Here is a 25,648-nt window from a genome sequence, read left to right as displayed (position 1 = left end):
GACCATGAATAATCTTGGACTTTCTGTTCTGTATGGGTCAATTGATCTATGATCACAGAAGAATAGCTTTTCATAAAACTTTTTGCATCAAATAGAGCACGTGTATCTGCTACTACCATTTTAAAAATAGCTAATTAGATGATTATGCAGTATACGTGTAATCAGTAGGAATGATTTTGGGTAACCAGTAAGGTATTCCACTGGATTAGATCAACTTAATGGGCCAATATTAAAATATTCTTGCAACAACTTTAGTGAAGTACTATTTCTTCAGTATCTTAGCTAAGGCTGACCTCGGCTGTAGTAGGTCAGCCCGACTACAGAGGTTTTGCCTGCACCCATGGAGCCTCTGTACAGTATGTGGAGGATGCTATGGTGAAGAAGAATAGTTTATGACCTAATTGATAAGGTTGTTTTTGAGTGGAAGATTTCTTGAAAGAGACTGTGAATTTTAAAATGCCACCTTGGGTAGGCGGTGGCGTAGTGGTATTATCACTGGACCAGTAACCCAGAGACCCAGGGTATTTCTCTGGGGACATGGGTTCGAATCCCACCACAGCAAAAGGTGGAATTTGAATTTAATTAATAAATCTGGAATTAAAAGCTAGTCTAATGATGGCCATGAAACCATTGTTGATTGTTGTAAAAACCCATCTGGTTCACTAATGTCCTTTAGGGAAGGAAATCTGCTGTCCTTACCTGGTCTGGCCTACATGTGACTCCAGACCCACAGCAATGTGGTTAACTCTTACATGCCCTCTGAAATGGCCTAGCAAGCCACTCAGTTGTACCTAACCGCTACGACGTAAATAAAAAGGAATGAAACCGGATGGACCACCCGGCATCGACCTAGGCATCGGAAACGACAACGGCAAACCTAGCCCTGTCGACCCTGCAAAGTCCTCCTTACTAACATCTGGGGGCTTGTGCCAAAGTTGGGAGAGCTGTCCCACAGATCAGTCAAGCAACAGCCTGACATAGTCATACTCACGGAATCATACCTTACAGACAATGTCCCAGACACTGCCATCACTATCCCTGGGTATGTCCTGTCCCACCGGCAGGACAGACCCACCAGAGGTGGTGGCACAATGGTATACAGTAGGGAGGGAGTTGCCCTGGGAGTCCTTAACATTGATTCTGGACCCCATGAAGTCTCATGGCATCAGGTCAAACATGGGCAAGGTAACCTCCTACTGATTACCACCTACCGCCCTCCCTCAGCTGATGACTCAGTACTCCTCCATGTTGAACACCACTTGGAGGAAGCATGGAGGGTGGCAAGGGCACCAAATGTACTCTGGGTGGGGGACTTCAATGTCCATCACCAAGAATGGCTCGGTAGCACCACTACTGACCGAGCTGGCCGAGTCCTGAAGGACATAGCTGCTAGACTGGGTCTGCGGCAGGTGGTGGGGGAACCAACACGAGGGAAAAACATACTTGACCTCGTCCTCACCAATCTGCCTGCCGCAGATGCTTCTGTCCATGACTGAATTGGTAGGAGTGACCACCGCACAGTCCTTGTGGAGACGAAATCCCACCTTCACATTGAGGATACCGTCCATCGTGTTGTGTGGCATTATCACCGTGCTAAATGGGATAGATTTCGAACAGACCTAGCAATGCAAAACTGGGCATCCATGAGGCGCTGTGGGCCATCAGCAGCAGTAGAATTGTACTCAACCACAATCTGTAATCTTATGGCCTGGCATATACCCCACTCTACCATTACCATCAAGCCAGGAGACCAACACTGGTTCAATGAAGAGCGCAGGAGGACATGCCAGGAGCAGCACCAGGCATACCTCAAAATGAGGTGTCAACCTGGTGAAGCTACAACAGAGGACTATCTGCGTGCCAAACTGTGTAAGCAGCATGCAATAGACAGAGCTGAGCGATTCCATAACCAACAGGTCAGATCTAAGCTCTGCAGTCCTGCCACATCCAGCCGTGAATGGTGGTGAACAATTAGACAACTAACTGGAGGAGGTGGCTCCACAAATATCTCCATCCTCCATGATGGGGGTGCCCAGCACATTAGTGCGAAAGATAAGGCTGAAGCATTTGCAACAATCTTCAGCCAGAAGTGCCGAGTTGATGATCCATCTCGGCCTCCTCCTGAGGTCCCCAGCATCACAGATGCTGGGCTTCGGCCAATTCGATTCACTCCGGTGATATCAAGAAACGACTGAAGGCACTGGATACTGCAAAAGCTATGGGCCCTGACAATATTCCGGCAATAGTACTAAAGACCTGTGCTCCAGAACTTGCTGCGCCCCTAGCCAAGCTGTTCCAGTACAGCTACAACACTGGCATCTACCCTGCAATGTGGAAAATTGCCCAGGTATGTCCTGTACACAAAAAGCAGGACAAATCCAACCCGGCCAATTACCGCCCCATCAGCCTACTCTCAATCATCAGTAAAATGATGGAAGATGTCATCAACAGTGCCATTAAGCGGCACTTGTTTAGCAATAACCTGCTCAGTGATGCTCAGTTTGGGTTCCGCCAGGGCCACTCATCTTCTGACCTCATTACAGCCTTGGTTCAAACATGGACAAAAGAGCTGAACTCAAGAGGTGAGGTGAGAGTGACTGCCCTTGACATCAAGGCAGCATTTGACCGAGTATGGCATCAAGGAGCCCTAGCAAAACTGAGGTCAATGGGAATCGTGGAAAACCGTCCGCTGTCTGGAGTCATACCTAGCGCTAAGGAAGATGGTTGTGGTTGTTGGAGGTCAATTATCTGCGCTCCAGGACATCACTGCAGGAGTTCCTCAGAGTAGTGTCCGAGGCCCAACCATCTTCAGCTGCTTCATCAATGACCTTCCTTCAATCATAAGGTCAGAAGTGGGGATGTTGGCTGATGATTGCACAATGTTCAGCACCATTCGTGACTCCTCAGATAGTGAAGCAGTCCGTGTAGAAATACAGCAAGACCTGGACAATATTCAGGCTTGGGCTGATAAGTGGCAAGTAACATTCGCGCCACACAAGTGCCACAGGCAATGACCATCTCCAACAAGAGAAAATCTAACCATCTCCCCATGACATTCAACAGCATTACCATCGCTGAATCCCCCACTATCAACATCCTAGGGGCTACCATTGACCAGAAACTGAACTGGAGTAGCCATATAAATACCGTGGCTACAAGAGCAGGTCAGAGGCTAGGAATCCTGAGGCGAGTAACTCACCTCCTGACTCCCCAAAGCCTGTCCACCATCTACCAGGCACAAGTCAGGAGTGTGATGGAATACTCTCCACTTGCCTGGATGGGTGCAGCTCCAACAACACTCAAGAAGCTCGACACCATCCAGGACAAAGCAGCCCGCTTGATTGGCACCCCGTTAACAAACATTCACTCCCTCCACCACCGATGCACAGTGGTAGCAGTGTGTACCATCTATAAGATGCACTGCAGCAATGCACCAAGGCTCCTTAGACAGCACCTTCCAAACCCGTGACCTCTACCAACTAGAAGGACAAGGGCAGCAAATACATGGGAACACCACCACCTGCAAGTTCCCCTCCAAGTCACACACCATCCTTTTGGTGTGTGGAACAATATTGCTTGGAACTATATCGCCGTTCCTTCACTGTCGCTGGGTCAGATTCCTGGAACTCCCTTCCTAACAGCACTGTGGGTATACCTACCCCAAATGGACTGCAGCGGTTCAAGAAGGCAGCTCACCACCACCTTCTCAAGGGCAATTAGGGATGGACAATAAATGCTGGCCTGGCCAGCGTTGCCCACATCCCATGAATGAATTAAATAAAAACCTACAATAAATTAAATGAATGGTATATTGTTTGATGTCATCAGTTATTATTCATCCCTTTGACTTCAAACTGCAAATTGTTAGATGACTTGTAGAGCTTTTTGCCACTGCTACCATTTTACTGGTAGAAAGCTCTTTGATTCAATTAAGGCTCATTTGACTTTGTTTGTGGGTTCCTTATGAGCATCTCTGAAGCAACGTACAAATTTGGAGCAGGAGTAGGCAATTTGGCCCCTCACGCCTGCTCTGCAGTTTGATAAGATCATCGCTGATCTGATTGTGGCCTCAACTCTACTTTCTGTCGACTTCCTATACCTTTTGACCCCCTTGTTGACAAGAATCTATCTATCTATACCTAAGTCAGCCTTAAAAATATTCAATGATCTTGCCTCCACTCCTCTCTGGGGCAGGTTTTGGTTAATTTACAGTTATTAGAATTAATGGACATATTAATATGAGCTGAGATTTGCTTTGATATCAGTCCCAGTTGTCAATTTACTAGAGTATTAACAATAAACAAATCAAAAATCTAATCTTAATTTGTCACACATACTCTTTTTTTTTTTGATTTATGCAGCACCTATTGGGAGAAGTGCTATGTCAGATAGAAGTAGAACTGGATGGACGTTTTACCACAGTAAGAAAATCGGAGAGCAGTCTAGGGAATCTTGTTACCAATGCCATGCTTGAAGCTACTCATGCTGACGTAGCATTGCTTAATTCAGGTATATTGTTCCGAAACTATCCTAGTTTAGAATAATGTCGTAGAAACTATCTTAAGATCTTTCCAATAAGAACAAATCTCGCTTAAAGTTAGATTTAAAAGCTGAGGTCGGTATGGCTAGCAGTCTTATCCCTGCTACTTTGCATAGGTAAAGCCATCTTAGGAGACTTTAGAGATGTTTTATCTGTGCTGAGGTGGATGGGTAGGGATCACAATCATTTCAAATTTTAAATAAAATCAAAGGCACTAAATCCTTTTATGGTTTTCCAGGGACTGGGAGAAGTCAAGATGATTGTAAAGAGCCTCTGCCCTCATCTGAATTAGCAATGTACATTCTAAAAAATACACCTGATGTTAAAGTATTCCCATTCATTATTGTGTATTTGATTAATTACATCATGCATTGCAGAGTTCAACCACTAATCCTGCCAGCTATCATGGATCATAATGATTCTGGGAAATTGCACAGTCACGCTTTATTTAGGGCTTTTATGGCTCGTAAAAAGGGACAGTATAATCAGTTTCATATGTATTTCAGCACAAGTCCTCAAGATGAAAGGACAATTGTGATTCATTCTGAAATGAAATGACAATTGTAATAAACAATCCGTGTTCCCCAATGACTCAGTGGCTAAAAGCACTGCATGATGTAGTATTGACCTGTAAAGAATAGCAAATTTACAGATTTGTTTCCTGCTCTGAGACAGGCAAGAAATGTGGGTGCTGTGTTTTGCCTCAGTGATCAGAATTTTACCTTAACAGTGCCGCATGCAGCGGGGAGGATGGTAGCGTATTGGGAACCCATTTGTTCTGTCAACGGGCTTTGCTGTGGCTATTTAGCCATCTGCTTTCAGGTTTCCTGATTGATTGCAGAAGTGGGCGTGATGATGAGAATGAAAGCTGTCTATTTAAAGAGATCTGTGTCTGTCAGCCAAAAAAGAGGTATCTAGCCAAATCCCACCTTCCAGCTCTTGGTGTGTAGCCATGTAGGTTATAGCACATCAAGTACATATCCAAGGGTTTTATTAAATGCGATGAGGGTTTCTGTCTCTAACATCCTTTCAGGCAGTAAGTTCCAGACCCCAGCATCCCCTGTGTGAAAATAAATACTCCTCAGCTCCCTCTAATCCTTCAATCAATTGCTTCAATTCTATATCCCCTGGTTAGTGACCACGCTGGTAATGGACCTTCCTAGTCACTCTCTCTAGGCCCCTCATAATTTTATACACCTGAATTAAATCACCCATCAGTCTCCTTTGTTTCAAAGAAAGCAATCCCATCCTATCCAATCTTTCCTTATAGCTGAAATTCTCCATCCCCAGCAACATGCTCGTAAATCTCCTCTGTGCTCTCTCTAATGCAATCACATTTTCCCTGTAATATGGTGACCAGAACTGGATGTAGTATTCTAGCTGGGGTCTAACTAGTGTTCTGCACAATTCTAGCATAACCTCCCTCCTCTTATGCTCTAGGTTTCAGCCAATAAAGGAAAGTAATCCATATGCCTTCTTAATCACCTTACCTACGGACAAGGTGGAAAATTGCACAGGTGTGTTCTGTCCACAAAAAGCAGAGCAAATCCAATCCAGCCAATTACTGCCCCATCAGTCTACTCTCGATCATCAGCAAAGTGATGAAAGGTGCCGTTGACAGTGCGATCAAGTGCTACTTAAACAACAATAACCTGCCACCAATGCTCAGTTTGGGTTCTGCCAGGGCCTCTCGGCTCCTGACCTCATTACAACCTTGGTCCAAGCGTGGATAAAAGAGCTGAACTTGAGCGGTGAGGTGAGAGTGATTTGCCTGGATATCTAGGGAGCATTTGCCCGGGTGTGGCATCAAGGGGCCCTAGCCAAATTCAAGTCAGTGAGAATCAAGGAGAAAGCTCTCCACTGGTTGGAATCAGACCTAGCACAAAGGAATCTGGTTGCGGGTCTCAGAGGCCAATCATCTCAGCCCCAGGACATTGCTGCAGGAGTTCCTCAAGGTAGTGTCCTAGGCCCAACCATCTTCAGCTGCTTCGTCGATGAGCTTCCCTCCATCATAAGGTGAGAAGTGGGGATGTTCGCTAATTGTACAATGTTCAGTACCATTTGCAGCTCCTTGGATACTGAAGCAGTTCGTGTCCATATGCAGCAAGACCTGGACAACATTCAGGCTTGGGCTGATTAGTGGCAAATAACATTTGCAGCACACAGGCAATGACGATCTCCAATAAGAGAGAATCTAACCATCTCCCCTTTATGGCATTACCATCACTGAATTCCCCAGTATCAACATCCTGGGGGTTGACCACAAACTGAACTGGACCAGCCATATAAATAGTGCGGCTACAAGAGCAGTTCAGAGATTGGGAATTCTGTGGTGAGTAACCCACCTCCCGACTCCCCAAAGCCTGTCCACAAGGCACAAATCAGGAGTGTGATGGAATACTCTCCACTTGCCTGGATGAGTGCAGCTCCAACAACACTCCAAGAAGCTCAACACCATCCAGGACAAAGCAGCCACTTGATCTGCACCGCATCCACCACCTTAAACATTCACTCCATCCACCACCGATGCACAGTGGCAGAACTGTGTACCATATGCGAGATGCTCTGCAGCAATCTACACCACTGCCCCCCGCCCCCACCCTTCAACAGCACCTTCCAAACAAGCGACCTCTTCCACCTGGAGGGACAAGGACAGCGGACGCATGGGAACATCACTACCTGCAAATACCTCTTCAAGTCACACACCATCCTGACTTGGAAATATATCGCCGTTCCTTCACTGTCACTGGATCAAAATCTGGGAATTCCCTCCCTAACAACACTGTGGTGTACCTGCACCAGATGGACTGCAGTGGTTCAAGAAGGCAGCTCACCAGCACCTTCTCCAGGGCAACTAGGGAAGGGCAAAAAGTGACACCCACATCCCATGAAAGAATAAAAAATAAATCTACCTGTCCTGCTATCTTCAGGGATCTGTGGTCATGCATTCCAAAATCCCTCTATTCCTCTAAACTTCTTAGTTACCTACCATTTATTGTGTATTCCCTTGCCTTGTTTGTCCTCTCCAAATGCCCCAACCCTACCTCATTCTGTATCTGTCCCTGGAAAAAACTCTTCCCCCTATTCACTGTACTTTCAATATCTCAGCTATCTAGCCTATGGTCCTCTATGTACCACAACATTTCTGCAGCTACTGACTTGCTCAGCCGCACCCTCTGGATTGAATTCCATTAGCCATTTTTCTGCCCACTTAACCTGTCCATGGATATCTTCCTGCAGTCTACAGCTTTTTTCCTCGCCATAAATGACAGAGCCAATTTTTGTATCGTCTGCAAACTTCTTAATCCTCCTACACTTGCGTCTAAATCATTTGATGTATACCACAAACAGCAAAGGACGCAGTACTGAGCCCTGTGGAACCCCACTGGAAACAGCTTTCCAGTCACAAAAACAACTATCGACCAAAATTCTTTACTTCCTGCTGCTGAGCCAATTTTGGGTCCAACTTAACACTTTCGCTTCTATCCCGTGAGCTTTTAATTTTCTGAGCAGTCTGCCATGTGGGGCCATGTCAAAAGCCTTGCTAAAATCCAGGTAGACTGCATCAAAAGCATTCACCGACCCTCCTTGTTACCTATTCAAAAAATTCTATTGAGTTAGTCAGACATGACCTTCTTTTAACAAATCCATGCTGACTGTCCTTGATTAATCTGTGCCTTTCTAAATAACGATTTATACAATGTCTCAGAATTTTTTCCAATAATTTGTAGACCACCAAGGTTCTCTATCAATTTCTACCCTCTACCACCCTCCTAAGTACAATAAAAATCTTTTACTGAGATATCTTCACTGCTTTCCTCCCTCAGCCTCTGCACCGAGCCATTTCTTATCCTCGGTGATTTCAATCTCCATCTCAACTCATCATGTTCTCTGTCCTCTGAGTTCACTACCCTTTTATCCTCCCTAAATCTCTCCCTTCATGTAAACTCCCCAACATTTATTCACAGCCTCCCCCTTGACCTTGGCATCTCATGGTCTTGCTAGTCTCATTGAATCACTTGCAATGGCTTCTCTTCCTGTTCCTGCATTTTACCTCTGGTGTCCCCCAAGGATCTGGCCTTGGCCCCCTCCTATTTCTCATCTACGTGCACCCCTCGGTGACATCATCTGAAAGCATAGCCTTAGTTTTCACACATATGTTGACGATACTCAGCTCTACCTCACCACCACTTACTCCACTGTTGCTCAATTATCAGACTGTCAATTATCCACCATCCAGTACTGGATAAGCAGAAATTTCTTCCAATTAAATATTGGGAAGAGTGAAGCCATTGTTTTCAGTCCCCGCTCCCAACTCCGTTCCCTAGCTGCTGACTCCATTTCTCTCCCTGGCAACAGTGTGAGATTAAGCCAATCTGTTTGTAACCTTGGTGTCACATTTGACCCTGAGGTAAGCATCCGACCTCATATTCGTGCCATCACTAAGACTGCCTATTTTTACCTCCAGCTTCGCCCCTGTCTTAACTCATATGCTGCTGAAACCCTCATTCGTGTCTCCATTACCTCTAGACTCGACTATTCCAATGTACTCCTGGCTTGTCTCCCACATTCTACTGTCCGTAAACTTGAGGTCATCTAAAACTCTGCTGCTGATGTCTTAACTTGCACCACGTCCCGTTCCCCTATCACCCCGGTGCTCATTGATCTACATTGGCTCCCAGTCAATCAAAGTCTTGAATTTAAAATTCTCATTCTTGTTTTCAAATCCCTCAATGGCCCTCTATATCCCCATCTCTATAATCTCCTCCAGCCCTACAACCCTCCAAGATATCTGCGCTCCTCGAATTCTGGCCGCTTGTGAATCTCAGACTTTAATTGCTCCCCCTTTGGTGGCTGCGCCTTCAGTTGCTTAGGCTCCAAACTTTGGAATACCCTCCCTAAATCTCTCCACCTCTCTTTCTTCTGTATCCTCCTTTAAAACCCATCTCGTAACCAAGCTTTTGGTCATCTAACCTAATACCTCCTTATGTGGCTTGGTGTCATGCTTTGTTTTAGAATAGAGTCATAGAGTTATACAGCACAGAAACAGGCCCTTTGGCCCATCGTGTCCATGCCAGCCATCACGCACCTATCTAGTCTAATCTCATTTTCCAGCACTTGGCCCATAGCCTTGTATGCTGTGGTTTCAAGTACTCATCTAAATACTTCTTAAATGTTGTGAGGTTCCTGCCTCTACCACCCCTGCAGGCAATGTGATTCCAATCACCCTCTGTGTGAAAGAAGTTTTCCTCAAATCCTCTCTGAACCTCCTGCCCCTTACCTTAAATCTATGCCCCCTGGTTATTGACACCTCCGCCAAGGGAAAAAGTTTCTTCCTATCTATGCCCCTCATAATTTTGTATACCTCAATCGTGTCCCCCCTCAGCCATCTCTGTTCTAAGGAAAACAACCCTAGCCTGTCCAGTCTCTCTTCATAGCTGAAATGCTCCAGCCCAGGCAACATCCTGGTGAATCTCCTTTGTACCTTCTCCAGTGCAATAGCATCCTTCCTATAGTGTGGCGACCAGAACAGTACACAGTACTCCAGCTGTGGTCTAACTAGCGTTTTATACAGCTCCATCATAACCTCCCTGCTCTTAGTCTATGCCTCGGCTAATAAAGGCAAGTATCCCATATGCCTTCCGAACCACCTTATTTACCTGTGTTGCTGCCTTCATTGATCTATGGACAAGCACAGCAAGGTCTCTCTGACCTTCTGTACTTCCTAGGGTCCTACATCCATTGTATATTCCCTTGCCTTGTTAGTCCTCCCAAAATGCATCACCTCACATTTCTCAGAATTAAATTCCATTTGCCACTGCTCTGCCCATCTTAGCAGGTAATCTATATCGTCCTGCAATCTAAGACTTTCCTCCTCACTATTTACGACATCACCAATTTTCGTGTCATCTGCGAACTTACTGATCATACCTCCTATATTCACGTCTAAATCATTAATGTACACTACAAACAGCAAGGGTCCCAGCACCGATCCCTGCGGTATACCACTGGTCACAGGCTTCCACTCGCAAAAACAACTCTCAACCATCACCCTCTGCCTCCTGCCACTAAGCCAATTTTGGAACCAATTTGCCAAATTGCCCTGGATCCCATGGGGTCTTCTTGACCAATCTCACATGCGGGACCTATCAAAAGCCTTACTGATGTCCCTGTAGACTACATCAACTGCTTTACCCTCATCTACACACCAAGTCACCTCCTCGAAAAATTCAATCAAGTTAGTTAGACATGATCTCCCCCGACAAAGCTATGCTGACTATTCTTAATTAATCCCTGCCTCTCCAGGTGGAGATTAATCCTGTCCCTCAGAATTTTTTCTAATAGTTTCCCTACCACTGATGTTAGACTCACTGGCCTGTAATTACGTTGTTTATCCCTACTACCCTTCTTGAATAATGGTACCACATTCGCTGTCCTCCAGTCCTCTGGTACCTCTCCTTTGGCCAGAGAGGTTTTGAAAATTTGTGTCAGAGCCCTTGCTATCTCCTCCCTTGCCTCACATAACAGCTTTGGATACATCTCATCTGGGCCTGGGGATTTATCCACTTTTAAGCCCGCTGAAACAGCTAATACTTCCTCACTTTCAATACTAATTTGTTCAAGTATATCACAATCCCCCTCCCTGATCTCTACACTGACATCGTCCTTCTCCATAGTGAACACAGATGCAAAGTAATCATTTAAAATCTAACCTATGTCCTCTGGCTCCACACACAGATTGCCACTTTGGTCCCTAATGTGCCCTACTCTTTCCCTGGTTATCCTCTTGCCCTTAATATACTTCTAAAACACCTTGGGATTTACCTGTATCTTGCCTGTCAGTGTTTTTTCATGTCCCCTCTTGGCTCTCCTAATTACTTTTTTAAATACCCCACTACACTTTCTATACTCCGCTAGGGCCTCCACTGTTTTCAGCCCTCTGAATCTGCCATAAGCCTTATTTTCTTTTTCCTTATCCAGTCCTCTATATCCCTTGACATCCAGGGTTCCCTGGACTTGTTGGTCCTACCCTTCACCTTAATTGGAACATGATGGCCTTGAACACACTCTCTTTCCTTTTTTGAATGACTCCCACTGGTCTGATGTAGATTTTCCTACAAGTAGCTGCTCCCAGTCCACTTTGGCCAGATTCTGTTTTATCATATTGAAATCGGTCTTCCCCCAATTCAGCATTTTTATTTCTGGTCCCTCTTTGTCCTTTTCTATAACTATCTTAAATCTTAGAGTTATGGTCACTGTCCCCAAAATGCTTCCCCACTGACACTTCTACCACTAGTCCGGCTTCATTCCCTAGGATTAGGTCCAGTACCGCCCCTTTTCTTGCCGGATTTTCTAAGTGCTGGCTCAGACAGCTCTCCTGTATGCACTTTAAGAATTCCGCCCCCTTTATGCCTTTTGCACTAAGACTATCCCAATTAGTATTGGGGAAGTTGAAATCCCCTCCTATTATTACCCTATTATTTTTACAACTCTCAGAGTTGCTTACATATCTGCACCTCTATCTCTCCTTGACTGTTTGGAGGCTTGTAGTACACTCCCAGCCAAGTGATTGCCCCCTTTTTGTTTTTAAGTTCTACCCATATGGCCTCATTTGAGGAACCTTCTAAGATATCACCCCTCCTTACTGCATTAATTGTCTCCTTGATCAACAGTGCAGTGCCATCTCCTCTTGCGCCCTCCCCTGTCATGCCTGAAGATTCTGTACCCTGGAATATTGAGCTGCTAGTCCTGTCCTTCCCTCATGTCTCTGTGATAGCAATAATATCATATTCCCATGCGTTAATCAACACCCTCAATTCATCTGCCTTACTTGTCAGACTCCTTGCGTTAAAATAGATGCAATCCAGCCTTGCATTTTTCACTCGTGCCTTAAAAGGTGTATATTTGCTCGGCCTTCCAGGCTGACTTAGTTTCTCTTCTCTATAGGGGGTGCATCACCCCCTACTGTACCTCCACTCTGTATCCCATCCCCCTGCCAAATTAGTTTAAACGCCACCCCAACAGCACTAGCAAACCTCCCAGCAAGGATGTTGGTCCCGTTCAGGTGCAACCCCTTCAACTTGTACAGGTCCCAACTTTGCCAGAAACAGACCCAGTGATCCAGGAATGCTCCTGGAAAGCGGGTTGGGACATTTCATTACGTTAAAGGCGCTATATAAATATAAGTTATTATTACTAGCCTGTAATTTGGCTATCTCTTTCTCCCTTTTCAAACAATGGTACAAAATTAGCAGTCCTCCAGCACCACATGTGTTTATTTATTTATTTATAGATACAGCATTGAAATATGCCCTTCGGCCCACCGAGTCTGTGCCGACCATCAACCACCCATTTATACTAATCCCATATTCCTACCACATTCCCACCTGTCCCTATATTCCCCTAACACTTAACTATACTAGGGGCATTTTATAATGGCCAATTTACCTATCAACCTGCAAGTCTTTGGCTGTGGGAGGAAACCGGAGCACCCGGTGAAAACCCATGCGGTCACAGGGAGAACTTGCAAACTCCGCACAGGCAGTACCCAGAATTGAACCCGGGTCGCTGGAGCTGTGAGGCTGCAGTGCTAACCACTGCGCCACTGTTGCCTTAGAGGGTTGGAAAATGATGGTCAGAGCTTCCGCTATTCCTTTGCTTACCTTGGCAACCTGGCATACATTTTGTTCCGGGCTTGGCGATTTATCCACTTCCAAGGATGCTACACACTTAATATTTCCTCTCTCTCATTAGGTTGATCCCATCCCATATTTCACAATCTTCCTCAATTACTCATGCTTGTCTGGACATTGCATCCGCATGGCAAATAATCGGCTGCCGAAACTGATCCTCTTTTCGCAACTTAAATATGGCGCCCGATCTTGAGAAGGACAGAGAAAACGTTCTAAGGACACTTTGAAGGCCTCATTTTAAAGGGGACCAGTGGCGCAGTGGTTAGCACCGCAGCCTCACAGCTCCAGCGACCCGGGTTCAATTCTGGGTACTGCCTGTGTGGAGTTTGCAAGTTCTCCCTGTGTCTGCGTGGGTTTCCTCCGGGTGCTCCGGTTTCCTCCCACATGGCAAAGACTTGCAGTTTGATAGGTAAATTGGCCATTATAAATTGCCCCTAGTATAGGTAGGTGGTAGGGAAATATAGGGACAGGTGGGGATGTGGTGGGAATATGGGATTAGTGTAGGATTAGTATAAATGGGTGGTTGATGGTCGGCACAGACTTGGTGGGCCGAAGGGCCTGTTTCAGTGCTGTATCTCTAAAAAAAAAACAATGTCTGCTTTGTTTTCCTCGTTTGCAGAAACAGACACAACATATTCATTAAGAACCATGCCCGCATCTTTTGCCTGCATACTCATTACCTTTTTAGTCTCTAATAGGCCCTACTCTTCTAGTTCTCCCCTTGCTCTTTATGTATTTATAAAACATTTTTATGTTTTCCTTGATTTTACGTACCAGTATTTGTTCATGCTTGTCTGGACATTGCATCCGCATGGCAAATAATCGGCTGCCGAAACTGATCCTCTTTTCGCAACTTAAGTATGGCGCCCGATCTTGAGAAGGACAGAGAAAACGTTCTAAGGACACTTTGAAGGCCTCATTTTAAAGGGGACCAGTTGACATTGGTGCTTGGGAGGAACATGCCGCTAACCATGCCATGTGGCGACGCTTCATCCAACAAGCCACAAAACTCTGCTGCGGAGAAGCATCGAAAGCGGAAGGAGAAAGAGCAGGGTCCTCGCTCTTGAACCCACCCACCCCCCAACCCCTCCCACAAGTCTTAGGGCAACACTTGTCCTCTCTGCGCAAAGATATGTGATTCCAGGATTGGTCTGCTGTGTCTGCCGAGGACACTCCTATCATGAACGCTGGCAGACGTCATCCTTGTTTTGAGAGACTGATGATGATGATTTGTTCATGCCCTCTCTGCTTTTCCTAATTTCCTTTTTTAATTTCACCGCTGCTCTTTCTATACTCCTCTAGGCGTTCTGCTTTATTGAGATTTTGGCATCTGACATGAGCTTTTTTTTGTCGAATCCTACTCTGTGTATGCTCTTTAACATCCAAGGGGCTCTAGATTTGGGCATCCCACCCTTTTTCTTTGTGGGAACATATTTGTTCTGTACCCTCTATCTCCTCCTTAAATGCCTCCCACTGCTTTGACACTGATTTACCTTCAAGTAGCCGTTTCCAGTCTACTTTTGCCAAATCATGTCTTCGCTCAGTAACATTGGCCTTTCCCCAATTTAAAATCTTTACTCTTTGTCTGTATCTTTTTCCATTACTACTCTAAATAACTGAATTATGATCACTACCAATTAAAATGCTCAGAAATGCCCCTGCTCTTGATGGCCTTGCAACGTAGTAGCTAAAAACTTTCTCCTGAATGCATTTTAAGATTTCTGTGCCCTCTATACCTATTGCATTGAATTTATCCCAGTTAATATTAGGGTAGTTGAAATCCTCTACTGTTACTGCTCTTTCGTCTCTGCGCTTCTCAGCAATTTGTGTACATATTTGCTCTGTCTGTCTCTCTCACTGTTTGCTGGGAGTGTACTTTAAACCTGCAATGTGATTACCCTTTTTTTGTTCCTCAGTTCAACCCATATGGCCTCATTTGATGCTCCTTTGAGTATTTCATCCATCCTTACAGCTTTGATTGTTTCTTTAACCAATATTGTGCCCCACCTCCTTTTTTTGATTCCCCTCTCTATCCCATCTGAGAACCCTGTAACCAGGAATGTTGAGTTGCCGTTCCTGCCCTTCTTAAAGCTATGTTTCAGTAGTAGCTCTCATATCACCCTTCCAATTGTTTATCTGTGCCCTCAGCTCATCTGCCTTATTCAATAGACTCCTTGCATTGAAGTATAAACCATTAATCATTGAACAGCTTTTTTGTTGTCTGTTTTTGGCCTTTGTTTCCTCGCTCTTCTGTACTCACTCATTTCCTGGATTCTGTTTCCAGTTTTGCTTCTCTCCCTTCTGAATCTATGCTCCGTTTCCCCTGCCATCCCTCTGCCAAGCAAGTTTAAACTCTCCCCAACAGCGCTAGGAAACCTCCCCGCCAAGATATTGGTTAGGCCCTGTTGAGGTGCAATCCATCAGGCTTGTATAGATTCCGCCTCTCCCAAAACTGGTCCCAATGTCCAGGAATCTAAAGCCCTCTCTCCTTCACCATCTCTCCTGCCACACATTCAGCTGCACTATCCTTCTATTTTTAAAGATTACTAACGTTGATTTTTTTAAAATTCTTCCATGGGAAATGGGCATCGCTGGCAAGGCCCACATATGATCCCCATCGTTAACTGTCCTTGAGAAGGTGGTGGTGAGCCACCTTCTTGAATTGCTGCAGTCCATCTAATGTATGTACACCCAGAGTGCTGTTAGGTCATAAACCTGGAACACCCTCCCTAACGACACGGAAGAAACGGTGATATAGTTCCAAGTCAGGATGGCGTGTGGCTTGGAGGGGAACTTGCAGGGTGATGTTGTTCCCATGCGTCTGCTGCCCTTGTCCTAGGTGGTAAAGATCAAAGATTTGGAAGGTGCTGTTGAAGGATACTTGGCAAGTTGCTGCAGTGTATCTTGTATATCGTACACACAGCTGCCACAGTGCGCTGGTGGTGAATGGGGCCAATCAAGTGGGCTGCTTTGTCTTGGATGGTGTCAAGCTTCTTGAATGTTCTTGAGGTTCTTTTCTGGCTTCCTGAAATCTGCTTGAAGGACCCCATACGCCTTTCTACCTATGTTATTGACTGTTCACCCTAATGCCCCTCCCTCCCCCTACTCAGAATGGTCTGCAGCCGCTCAAGGATATCCTTGACTCTGGCAACATACCATCCTGGAGGCAAGTCTGCGGCCTCAGAAATCCCTATCCATTCCTCTGACTATTGAGTCTCCTATCACTGTTGCTTTCCTGACCTTCCTCCTCCCCCCGCACAGCTGAGCTACTGATTGTGCTGTGGCCTTGGCTCTGTCTGTACTTCCCAGAGCAACCATTGCCCTCTGAACTGAATACTCATTGGGGAGAGAGATAAACTCAGGGGACCCCTGCATTGACTGTATGGTAGTCACCCATTTCCTCTTTGCCTGCACACCCTTAAGCTGCAGGGTGACCATCTCTAGAAACATACTTTGCACTAGCTCTTAGCCTCGCAGATGCACTGTAGTGACACAAGCTGCTGCTCAAGCTCTGAAACCCAGCACTTTAGCTCCTCCACCTGTGACATTTCCTGCACACGTTGTCTAGGACACGAGAAGTTTTCTGGCGTTCCCATGTGGAACAGGATGTGCAATGCATGGGGCTGAGGTGCCTTGCCGTGCTTCTGTGTATTAGACTAACTAAACTTAACAGGAATAAACTAAAGAATTATGAAGAAAAAGAAACTCGCCAGCTACTCACCAATCAGCACCTTCACTTGTGCTGACGTGAGTTTAGGTTTATTTTATACCTTGCTCCCTCTGCTCTGATGCTCCGCCCCCAAGCTGCTTTAGGTTTGCGCTCCTCAGCTCTGGGCTCTCCAGTTGAGACCTACTCCCGGGTCCTTGCTTTTTAGCCTTTCCTGCTGCTCTGCCCCCGAACTCCTTCAGGTCCATCTTCCTTACATCTGGGCTTGCTGATTCTGGAACATGGAAAAATGATGTGGAAAGACAGGAAGGCTCTTGTTCCACTCCTCTCCCCCAACCCTGACCTCATTCTTTGACTCTTCCTTGGAGTTAATCTCTGGAGGCAGTGGGGGCCAGAAGGGAGGTGCTGTTCTTCTGGATTGGAAAAAGAAGCCAGCCACCCAAACTAAACAGGCATATCTGGATGTTTCGAAAACTGTCAGCAATCAGAGTCTGGTGCTTAGGACCTTAATACACTGTCTGAAAGGGTTAGTGACATCATTAGGTCAGGAAAGGTGAGTAGCATACCACTTTCAGGTGACATCCCTAGCATACTGCTGCACAGCACTACTCTGACTGATGCACCTTCCTTTCTCTCCAGACATCCCTTTCACATCTCCATCTGAACAGCTGGCAGTCACACTCACTATCATCCTATTGTCATTTGCACCCATCCCTCACAGACATCCTCCACAAATGTTCTCATTCCTTCCTCAACATGCATTCTACTTCTCAAATTCATAATTCTCTGATTTGTGTCATTGCTGGAGGGAAGAGCACATAATTCTGGGGAGACTCAAAGAACCGGGAATGGACCTGCAGCCATAGCCACCCTGGCCGTATTGGAGGAGGACACCTTGGAGATGGGCAGGGTGGCACACATCTTGGGCATCGACAGTGGAGAAATGAGGGTGACCCACAGACCTGGTAACAATTGGGTTTTAAAGTGCCACTTGGCACTTAACAGTCACTCATATTGAATTGGTGTCACCACTAACTCAGCTGTTGTGATCTGCACTATGTTGAGTTTGCACCCTTTTCTCATGTCAGCAATAAGCCATGTCTTTGATCTCCCACAGGTCCTTCAAGGGGGACAGAGGAGCTGATGAGGGAGCATGCCAGGGAGTCCTCAGAGAAGACTAAGCACTCTCAGGATGTACTGTTACATGACTTGTATACCTCCACCAGCGCAGATACACACACCTCGGTGGGTACTGTCACAGAGATAGCTAAGTTGCTGAGGCACAAATCACAAATGAGCAGGCACTGGAGACATGGTCAGCTTTGGAGAGCCCTATCAGAGGGTGCAGGACAGTCCAAACTACTCTCAACGAAGAGGAAAATGTTTGTGCTTCTGTCAGCATTTCAAGAGGCAGCAGGAATCCTTGGAGAGACAGGAGGAGTCCATCTCTAGCATGGGTGCGCTGATGTCCACCTTCCATTGAAAGAGTGGCCACCTGCATGGAGAATCGGACACAGCAGGCCACCAAGTGTGTACTAGCCCAGACCAATGGCCTGCATATTCTGACTGCCATTTTACATTGGATAGAGAAAAGCCTTGCTTTGGTGGCTCAACACCTCACTGATGTGCAGCAACGTGCTCTCCAGCTCTTGGCTAGCAGGGATGTTCATGTAGGCCATGTGAGGGAAGATTGAAAAAGGGCACATGGCTGTTGAGAATCTTCCCGAGATGCTCCTACATATCCCTTATACCACCCCCATGCCACCTCAGACAGAGCCGCAGATGTTGCCCCCTGTCTCGATGACTGAGTCTGCTCTGGTAAATGTGCAGGTGGGGCAGTCTTTGGCGGGGCCTTCACAGGCTCTAAAGCCCCGAGGAAATCTATCACAGGTATCTCATCTATGAGAGTAGGGGAACAGCAGTCTGCATTCAACTCTGTTGAAGCCACAGGGGTTGAACCATGTAGGAGTAACAGGAAATGGATGAGAAAGACTTATTAGTTACACAAAGGTATTCACTTGGTTGTGCATACCAATGTTTTTGAGGTTATGTTAATGTTGATTTCAATGAATGAAACACTTTATTTGAACTCCTCATTCTCCTAGCCTCTTCTTTTTTGCATCCCCCATTCACCCTGGATAGTAGCCTTTATGAGGAGGAAAGGGTGTAAATATGACAGTTGGATTATTAACTGTTGGAATGAATTGTGTTTGAGGGAGGGCACAGGGCTTTTGATGGCACTGTCTGATGTCCTCATGCGCATAGATTAAGTAAAGTGGCCTGGATACAGCCATTGGGGGCTTCTTTGACAGCTAGGTGAATAGCTGCAGGCTTTATGGCCATATCTGTCTTTTCTTCTTCCTCTTCGTCTTCCTCCTCAGATGCCGATCATTCTGCACCTTCCTGTTCGTGCATCTCCACTTCTTTCTGCAGTGAAACGTTGTGATGGGCAGAGCAGACTGCAGGGTGCTTCCAGATCTATCGAGGCACCTGAAACATATCTGGAGTAACCCAGTGACTTGTTCTATCTTGCCCATGTGGGTCCTGTTAATCTTTTCCCTGGTTCACTGGTAGGGTTCCTTGCAGGACTTCAGAGGGTAGCCCTTGACTCCCAGAAGCCAGCTGCTGATGCTGTGTGGAGGAACGAAAACTTGCAGGAGATGTGACTGCTGCAGAATGAATCATGGTACCTTCCAGGGTATCTAGCACAGGCATACCTGACCAGCTTCCAGTGGTCATAAATGATCTGACCTTGAGGAATTGGAATCCCTTGTGATTAATGAAGACTCCAGGCTGATCTGAGGACGCCTTGATTGCCATATGCGTGCAATCAGTGATTCCCTGCACCTGTAGGAACCCAGCCAATGTAGCAAAACCAATAGCGTGTGTGTCTGACTGGTCTCATCTGTGGAAAAATGCTCATAAGTGGAGGCGTTGGAAAAGCAAGGCATCGGTGACCTGGGAGGTCTACTTGTGGGCAGCAAGTTGAGCGAATCTTGAGATGTCACCAGCAGATCACGGGAAGGTGCTGGAGGCGAAGAAGTTCAGGGCTGTGCTAACCTTGACGCCATTGGCAATGCAGATCCACCTGGCTCTCTTAGCAGGAGATCTTCCAGGAGGCTGCAGATGTCAGCAACCACGTCCCGTAAAAGCCTGAGCCTCCTGAGGCACTGTTGCTCTGGCATGTACTCACCTTCTGTCTATGGTTGATGGTCGGCACAGACTCGGTGGGCCGAAGGGCCTGTTTCAGTGCTGTATCTCTAAACTAAAAAAAACCCTTTGCTGAGGGCATCACTTCCTTCAAGCTGGAGCTCTGTGTTGTATCTTTTCGTGGAGTGGTATGTGGCTGCGGCGAAGGTGGCAGCTGTTAGTGTAGCTGCTTGTGGTGCTGCTGGTGCTCTTGCTGCTCCTACGGCTGTTGGTGTAGCTCCTGTTGCTGTTGTTGATGCAGCTCCTGTTGCTGCTGGTGTGGCAGCAACTGTTGCTCCTCATCAGAGGTCCATGCTACTGCTGCATAAGTTGCTCCCATGCTGCAGTGAAGGTTGACAGCAGGGAAGTTGAGATGAAGGTGAGTAAATTCCAAGATAGTTGAAAGTACTCCTTAAAAGAAAAGTTGGAAATGACCCTCAAAGCAGTGAATTCAGGCTCTCAGGAAAAATTCCTGCAAGCACAAGCCTTTCACTGAGGCTGTTCACAAGTTTTGCGATTTCACTCTTTAAAGGCTTCCCATCATGTCAGTTTCATTGTTCAATGAGTGTCCTCTGCTCTCTCCTATTGACCCTGTCGCGTTCTATGCAGCTCAGGAAACCTGTGTGCTCGCTGTTAAAACTAGAATACTGGGTTAACTATGTAGTTAATTGCCTCTTTGAATATCTTAATTACTTACCCAGCAGCTCCACAGGCGTTCTTGCTCACATGCAAATCCACCTGGCTTAAACCTGGAAGTGGGCAGTCATGTCAGGTTCCTGACCCGATGCCACCTTTCCGAGCTTTAACTCTGCCTGCACCCAAACCTGCCTCCTCTCGGCAGTTAAAATTTTTCTGCCCAATGTTTTATTCCAGGGCTGTCGCTCCTAACTCCATTTTCTGACTTGTGCTCGAAACTATATTCCACTTGTTAAATGAGAACAGGATTAGTTTCAAACTATTCTGCTGCATGTTGATTAACCTTCTGGCACTCATTGTCTATGCTCAAGAATGAAAAATTGGCATTTTAGTGAGTTACTGGAGATTTACAAATTATAAGTGTCTGTGGAACCATACTCCCTCATATGTCATTGTCTTCAGAACAAGGCAAGAGAATATACAATGGATGGTAGGATCCTAGGAAGTACAGCGGGTCAGAGAGACCTTGGTGTAATTGTCCATAGATCAATGAAGGCAGTAGCACAAGTAGTTAAGGTGGTTAGGAAGGCATATGGGATACTTGCCTTTATTAGCCGAGGCATAGAATATAAGAGCAGGGAGGTTATGATGGAGCTGTATAGAACACTGGTTAGGACACAGCTGGAGTACTGTGTACAGTTCTGGGCATCACACTATAGGAAGGATGTGATTGCATTGGAGAGGGTGCATGGGAAATTCACCAGGATGTTGCCTGGGCTGGAGCATTTCAGCTATGAAGAGAGACTGGATAGGCTAGGGTTGTTTTCCTTATAGTAGAGAGGAGGGACCTGTTTGAGGTATACAAAATTATGAGAGGCGTTGATAGGATAGATAGGAATAAACTTTTTCCTTAGCGGAGGTGTCAATAACCAGGGGGCATAGATTTCAGGTAAGGGGCAGGAGGTATAGAGGGGATTTGAGGAAACATTTTTTCACCCAGAGGGTGGTTGGAATCTGGAACACACTGCCTGAAGGGGTGGTAGAGGCAGGAACCCTCACAACACTTAAGAAGTATTTAGATGAGCACTTGAAATGCCGTAGCATACAAGGCTACAGGCAAAGTGCTGGAAAATGGGATTAGAATAAATAGGTGTTTGATGGCTGGCACAGATCAAATCTATTGATGGGCGGAAGGGCCTGTTTCTGTGCTGTATAACTCTTATGACTCTAAGAGAAAGGGGAAAGAACTGGAAAGGAAATTTTAGCCTGCAGGATGCCTGTTATTGATAGCTGGGTATAGACAGAGTATACAGGCATGTTGTTAGTTTTGAATGACTTAGCCCAGTAATCTACTGAGCAGGAGGCTTTCCAATTCCAGGTAGTTTAGTGGGGTGGGAGTGGTGGCCTTGTGAGTAGTGCAGATCCATTGAGAAATTAGAATATTAGGAATTTCTTGTTCTTGCAGATTAGCATAGATGAACCCCCACTTCCATTACCCTCTGAAGTATTTTTGGCTATGCTACGTTGCGTGTAAAAACTGCTGCCATTTTGACATGCTAATTGCAAATTTGAAGTTTGGCTTTGCTGAACTAGATTTTAGATTCTCACAAGCCAAATCTGAGCTCAAACTCTGAATTGATCTGAGTGATCACACAGTTACAAAGGTATTTTGATCTCCAATCCTGCCTCCTATACTTTAATGTTTAAATGAATTGTTATGAAAAGGGTTGTTGTGCTGCTTTGCCACCATTTTCTGCAAGGACTATTTTAAAGGGGCTGGACCATATTTATCAGTGACGGATTCCAAAGAGATCAGTGAAAATAAATAAGTTTAAGAATAAAATAAGCGCTGAAATTGACCAGGTGTTAGTGCACTATTTAGAGGGCCAGCCATCCAAAGTGCAGGTGAGGTACTTGCTTCTGCTGTGACATATTTGAAAGTACTACAGCCTATTTTTGGAGGTCGTTAGGTGAGCTGGTGCATCTACTCAGGGAGCGCAGAGGATTCGGTCACCTGTATGCACCAAGTCTGCAACAGGTATGGTGGCTGTCGTTGCAGTGCCTTTGGGTCTGTAGCACGACTGAGAAATGAAGCAGAGGCTGCAGAGAGGAGAAGCTCTGTGAAGAGGGAGGAGGAGGGTGCTCTTCAGAAGGCACCACCCACCAGGGCAAGGACAGTGCAGCCAATGGCCGTAAAGGTCACAGTCACATTAAACTTCTGTGCAGCTGGATCTTTCCAGGCAGGAGTGGGCAACACATTGAGCATCCATCACTGCATTCGGAAGATGATGGAGACCCTAGATGTGAGAAGTGATTATAGAAATCATAGAAAGTTTATGGCACAGAAAGAGGCCAGTTGGCCCATCGTGTCTGTGCCGGCCTAAAAACAATCCTCCCATTCTAATCCCACCTTCCAGCATTTGGTCCATAGCCCTGCAGATTATGGCAATTGAGTTGCATATCCAGACTCCTTTTGAATGAGTTAAGGGTTTCTGCCTCAACTAGCCTTTCAGGTAGTGAGTTCCAGACCCCATCATGTTTTTTCTAAGCAGGGAGAAGCAGGATGAGAGGGAACGTGGCTTTGCCAGAATTACATGGCTCACCTTACCATCCATACGGGACTTGCCATCACTGCATCCCCTTGACCAAGATCCTGCCATAAAAGTCACTACCAGTAACTTTCCATACATCTTTATCCAAAAACAAATCACTTTTACAAACAAGAATAAACTATTCACCCTTGTGCATTCCCTTAGTGCCTGTCTTGTAGATGCTTTTACCTGTCTAAGTGCTCCTCTGCATTGCTACTCCAATGGCTACAGCATGGCTGATGGAAGGTTGCTGGCTCTCAGTGGGGGGAATGCAGAAAACCTTGCAGGATGCCATGTAAGGCCTGGCTTTATATTGTATCATCTCTCCATGGGCGGCAGCTGGCTGAGAGGCAACAGCAAGGGCTCTGGTAGAGTGACAATGGTGGGAGCTTGAATACTATTATTCTGAGAGAGGAAAGCAGGTTCGACTCAACGGTGCCACTGTCACTCCCACTGGGCGGCACCTCACCAATCCTGGTAATCTGTTGGAGCACAGATTGCTGGATTGCTGTGAGATCCTTCATGCCCCTTTTCAGCACTGAAATCTGCAGCTATGATGGCAGTAGTCTGAGCCTACTTGTAAGTAGGCATGAACCTCATGGCGTCAGTCTGAGCATCCACTGCAGCACTGAGACGTTGCATAGCTTTCGTTTGTGCTGTGGAGGAAGCTGAGACAGAAGATGATGTATAATGGCTGGGTACACAAGTGCTGTCATGGAATTGACCACCAATTCCACCGTGGAAAGGACGGGCTCCAAGCTCTGCATGATTCCCTCGGCCATGTTGAAACTGGACTCCTCCATGTTCCTTGACAGTGACAGAAGTCTGTCTGGCAAGCCTGCCAATGCACCAAGCATCTCTGTGTGCACCCTCATCAACATTCTCCCGTAGGCTGCCCCATCGGAGTCCACCTGCAGCAGAAGTTGTCTGCAGTCTCGCCCTCCGGCAAGCTGGCACAAGAGCTATCCTTTCGCTCTTGCCTGGCTGCAGTCCACTGTTGCCTGGTGACCCACCACATGATGATCCTGACTCTATAGCTTCCAAAGCTTGTGCAATGCCAGCAACTGAGCTGGTGGCTGTGAATGTCAGATCAAGTGACGGTGGTTTTTCATCAGTGTGTGATGTTGCTCTCTTCTTCCTACGGCTGCTTTGTCTGAGTAGGCTTCAGTTCTTGGGTATCCAAAAGTGGAAAATCAGAAGGGGAGGGTTGGGTTGAGGGAAACAAGGTTGGGGGGAAAGCAATAGCCCCATGGTCACATCATCTGCTGCTTGCACTTCATAGCAAGCTGAGAGTGAGTTGGGAGTTCCGAAGGGGCATAAGACAGTAACATATTATCATCCTCAATGTTCTCAACGACACCGGATGCTACTGGCTATGTCTGAGCCGGACCCATGATGCAGAGCACTAACTTGTGTGTAGGTCTCAGGAAATGCAGGTATTCCTGTACCCCAGCGCTTCTGCTGTACTCCCTTCTATTTCATGTCACTTTGTCCTGAAAAAGCAAGGGCAGAATGTCAGTGATTGTGTTGCTCTGTGTTTGAGTGATATGCCTGTCATAGCTGAATAACTGGAGGTATGTGGAGGCAGCAAGAAGTGGGTGGGAGGCTGCTATCATTCACTCCCTGAAAGGGTAGTACAGGCAGGAACCCTCAACGCATTTAAAAGGTATCTGGATATGCTCCTCAAGTGCCATAACCTGCAGGACTCTGGACCAAATGCTGGAAGGTAGGAGTAGGCTGGGTGGCTCGTTTTTCGGCTGACGCAGACACGATGGGCTAAGTGGCCTCTTTCTGTGCTGTGAACATTCTATGATTCTATGATTGGAAGGTGTGTGAGGATCAGGTGTAGTATCTGAATGTAAGGCCCGGGTCCTGACTGCTAGGTGTGCTGATGGGTACGTGATGGGTGGCGGGGTGCATTCAGCAACATGAGAAGATGGTGGTGTGGTCGGTAGGAGATGTCATGTGAAAATGCATTTACTGATCTTGACCACCTGTGTGAGGTCACTGAACTTTCTCCAGCAGTGCTGCCAGGTCCTCAGCACCAGACTCTTTGCACCTGATCACCATTCCCTTTGGAGGGCATTGCTTGAAGGCCTCTGCCACCCCTGCCACCCCCCCCACCCCAAACCCTGGAAATATGGCCTCTGTCCTCCTGTCGACCTCCATGACTAAGGCCTCCAGGGCTGCCTCTATGAACCTGGAAGCCCTCTCTCTGCCATGGTGCTCTATTTGCTTTGTTGCCAATTGCAGCCAGTTGCATACTGGCAGTCATCAACAGCTTCCTTTCATTCAGAGGACAGAGTGCCTTTAAGAGCCAGAGGCTCACCTC

At 46.4% G+C, this 25,648-nt stretch overlaps 1 protein-coding gene across 1 annotated transcript in view; it reads left to right on the top strand.

Annotated features, from left to right (window-relative positions):
• LOC137362666 (trifunctional nucleotide phosphoesterase protein YfkN-like) overlaps positions 1-25,648 on the top strand; it is a 100,960-nt gene that overhangs the window by 12,334 nt on the left and 62,978 nt on the right. The window contains exon 4 of the mRNA XM_068027161.1: positions 4,362-4,509. Within this exon, the coding sequence (XP_067883262.1) occupies positions 4,362-4,509 (148 nt within the window). The remainder of the gene's footprint in view (positions 1-4,361; positions 4,510-25,648) is intronic.

Source organism: Heterodontus francisci, chromosome 1 (assembly GCF_036365525.1).
Source record: "Heterodontus francisci isolate sHetFra1 chromosome 1, sHetFra1.hap1, whole genome shotgun sequence".
Classification (NCBI taxonomy): Eukaryota; Metazoa; Chordata; class Chondrichthyes; order Heterodontiformes; family Heterodontidae; genus Heterodontus; species Heterodontus francisci.
Note: the sequence above shows the minus strand (reverse complement) of the source record. Positions and strands in the feature narration are given on the sequence as shown.